At 42.4% G+C, this 2,500-nt stretch overlaps 1 protein-coding gene across 18 annotated transcripts in view; it reads right to left on the bottom strand.

The window, feature by feature from the left end:
- plekha7b (pleckstrin homology domain containing, family A member 7b) overlaps positions 1-2,500 on the bottom strand; it is a 133,146-nt gene that overhangs the window by 61,558 nt on the left and 69,088 nt on the right. For 17 of the 18 annotated variants that reach the window (XM_053683292.1, XM_053683290.1, XM_053683289.1 and 14 more), the window contains one exon: positions 2,023-2,134. In XM_053683292.1, coding sequence (XP_053539267.1) covers positions 2,023-2,134 — 112 coding nt within the window. Of the gene's footprint in view, positions 1-2,008; positions 2,135-2,500 lie in introns of those variants that run through there. The other variant, XM_053683303.1, reaches the window with a different exon arrangement.

Genomic DNA, 2,500 nt, shown 5'->3' with positions numbered 1-2,500 from the left:
ACCGCGTACTTACCCGCTACATAGTGGGAGAAATACACGTATTTAGGTAAGTACGCGGTTTGGGACGCGGCCCACGGCTTCAAGCGGTCGTCTATTAGCGCGTACGGCACGACTAATAATTAACCGCACTGGAAACTTTCGTAAAATTAAAAACAAAACCGTATACGGTTCCATAACGAAGACCAACCGCATGTCGATACGTCAAATTCCGGAGGGGACGTCGGACGGCGTGGCGCGGGGACGTAATGACGTGTACCGTTAATCCATCTACGGTCTATAACACGTAAAACGGGTACATGAAAGGAGTATTCTAAACACGACTCATGTAAACACCTTAATCAGAATATCGTCTTATTCAGAATAAGGTCAGTAATCAGATTACTGCCGTCCATCTAAACGTCGTCAATTCATTCCCGTTGTGATTTACTCTAAACCAAACTCAGAACTTTCCAGAACGCTTTGACTCTTCCATCATGGTCCTCGCTTTAATACCAGGCGTTAAAATGTATAACTTTTATAGATATTAAGGAAGTTTATCTCGGTTTCAGCTATTTTCGCTCTGATCCTGATGAACGAGCTGAGAGGAGACTGTAATAGGTTAGTGATTTTTTTTTTCTCCCCAACACGAGAAAAAATAGATTAAACCTGTTAATCTCGCTCACGGCACAAATCACGGAATCGTTTTTATATTCTATACAGTCTCTTCCAAAAGTATTGGACCAGCAAGGCCGAGTCTATTATTTTCACTATACATTAAAGACATATTCGGGTTTGAGATCGAAGACGGAAATGAAGCGACAGATCAGAAGTTCAGCTTTCATTTCATCATATTTACATCTAGACGTGTTAAATAACTTAAATCACGGCACGTTTTTTTTTTTTAACCCGCCCATTTTTTTCAAGTGATCAAAAATATTGGAACGCGTGACTGCGAGATGTTTCTACCTGCCCAGGTGTGCCCTGTTAAAGTAATTCTTTACAGGATTAATACAGTAGCTCTGAAAGTCTACTTTTGGTTTGAGCCCCGGGTTTCACCTGTGAAGACTGCATTTGTTGTTAAAAAGGATAAACCAACATGTAGACCAGAGAGATGTCCAAGGGAGAAAAGCGAGCCGTTTTGAAGTTGAGAAAAGAGGAAAAACATATCAGAGCCCAGGGGCATTAGCTGGACTGTTAATCATTCGGGGCTGAGCACAGACTCTTAATAGACGTCTAAATAAAGCGTTTCCATGCATTTTTTTCTTGCATGTTAGGGCTAATTACTTGTGATAAAAATGTGATAATTGGACAAAAAGTTGGTTCTTCTCGCCTGCTTTCCCACTGAAGCTAAGCATGGTTGAGCCTGGTCAGTACCTGGATGGGAGACCTCCAGGAGAAAACTATGGCTGCTGATACTAGCTGTAGCAGTGAGGCCAGCAGGGGGTGCTCACCCTGTGGTCTGTGTCAGCTAGTGTTTGTCAGAATTGAGACCTGTCAGCCAACAAGACGTGAGAATTTCCACATATTTTAAACCCTTTAAATAAATCCCCGAATTCCCAGGCCAGGTTACGCCCCTGTCACAGCCCAAATGTCTTCCGTGTATAACAAAAACCGTAGAACTGGCCTTGCTGTTCCAATACTTTTGGAGGATACTTTATTAACTCTGATACTCAGATTGTTTATGGTCCACGTAATCTAAGACTTCTAAAAAAAAAAAAAAAAAAAAAACTAAGGTTTTCTGTAAGGAGCTTTTTCTTTTTTTATTTATTTATTAATTAGTCTATTTATGGAAGGAGTCTCCAGTGTCAGTGTCTGTAACGATCTGACATCTTCAGGACAGAAGAGTTTGCGCTTTTTGTCGTTTTTAAAAAAAGACGACAAGCTTATTAACTTCAAGAGAGGAATGAAACACTTTAAAGAAAAATAATCAAGTCCGCTTCATCCCACACCGTCGTTGATTATTTCCCAGTAACGGCACGACACAGGGTCGTAATCAGATCACCCGCGTCCTCATGCCTGACCAGCGTACATCAGCCTCCTGACCTTGTGTCCTGAGGGAGCGTCCACGGTGGACGAGGTGACGGCCACGGAGGACTCACTGACCATGCTGGGGGGTCTCGGCTCTGCCAGCGGCTTTGACATGTGGGAATTCCCTCTGCAGGAAGAAGACACACATGTCGTCAGGTCAACACAGAACGCAGGAGGTCGATCTTTCTCTCTGAGGCTCACTTTCACAGTAAACAACAACAACAACAACAACAACAACAAGCAATAAAATGTGTTAAAATCAAAGTAGCACATTGTAAAACATAATCCCTGGAGAGAAGCTCTTCTGAAAGAAACAGGACACGAGTGAAAAGTGGAACAAGAAGATTTTCACTTCTCAAAGATTTGTCATGGCGGCGTGAATGAAAAGAAATCCCTCTGAGTAATGGAGACGGCTGCATTTGTAGAAAGATGCTAAAACTACTGGGCGGAAGCTTTTCTCTCCCTGAATAATACGCTCGTACTGACTATAGAG

Source organism: Ictalurus punctatus, chromosome 10 (genome assembly GCF_001660625.3).
Source record: "Ictalurus punctatus breed USDA103 chromosome 10, Coco_2.0, whole genome shotgun sequence".
NCBI classification, from domain to species: Eukaryota; Metazoa; Chordata; class Actinopteri; order Siluriformes; family Ictaluridae; genus Ictalurus; species Ictalurus punctatus.
Note: the sequence above shows the minus strand (reverse complement) of the source record. Positions and strands in the feature narration are given on the sequence as shown.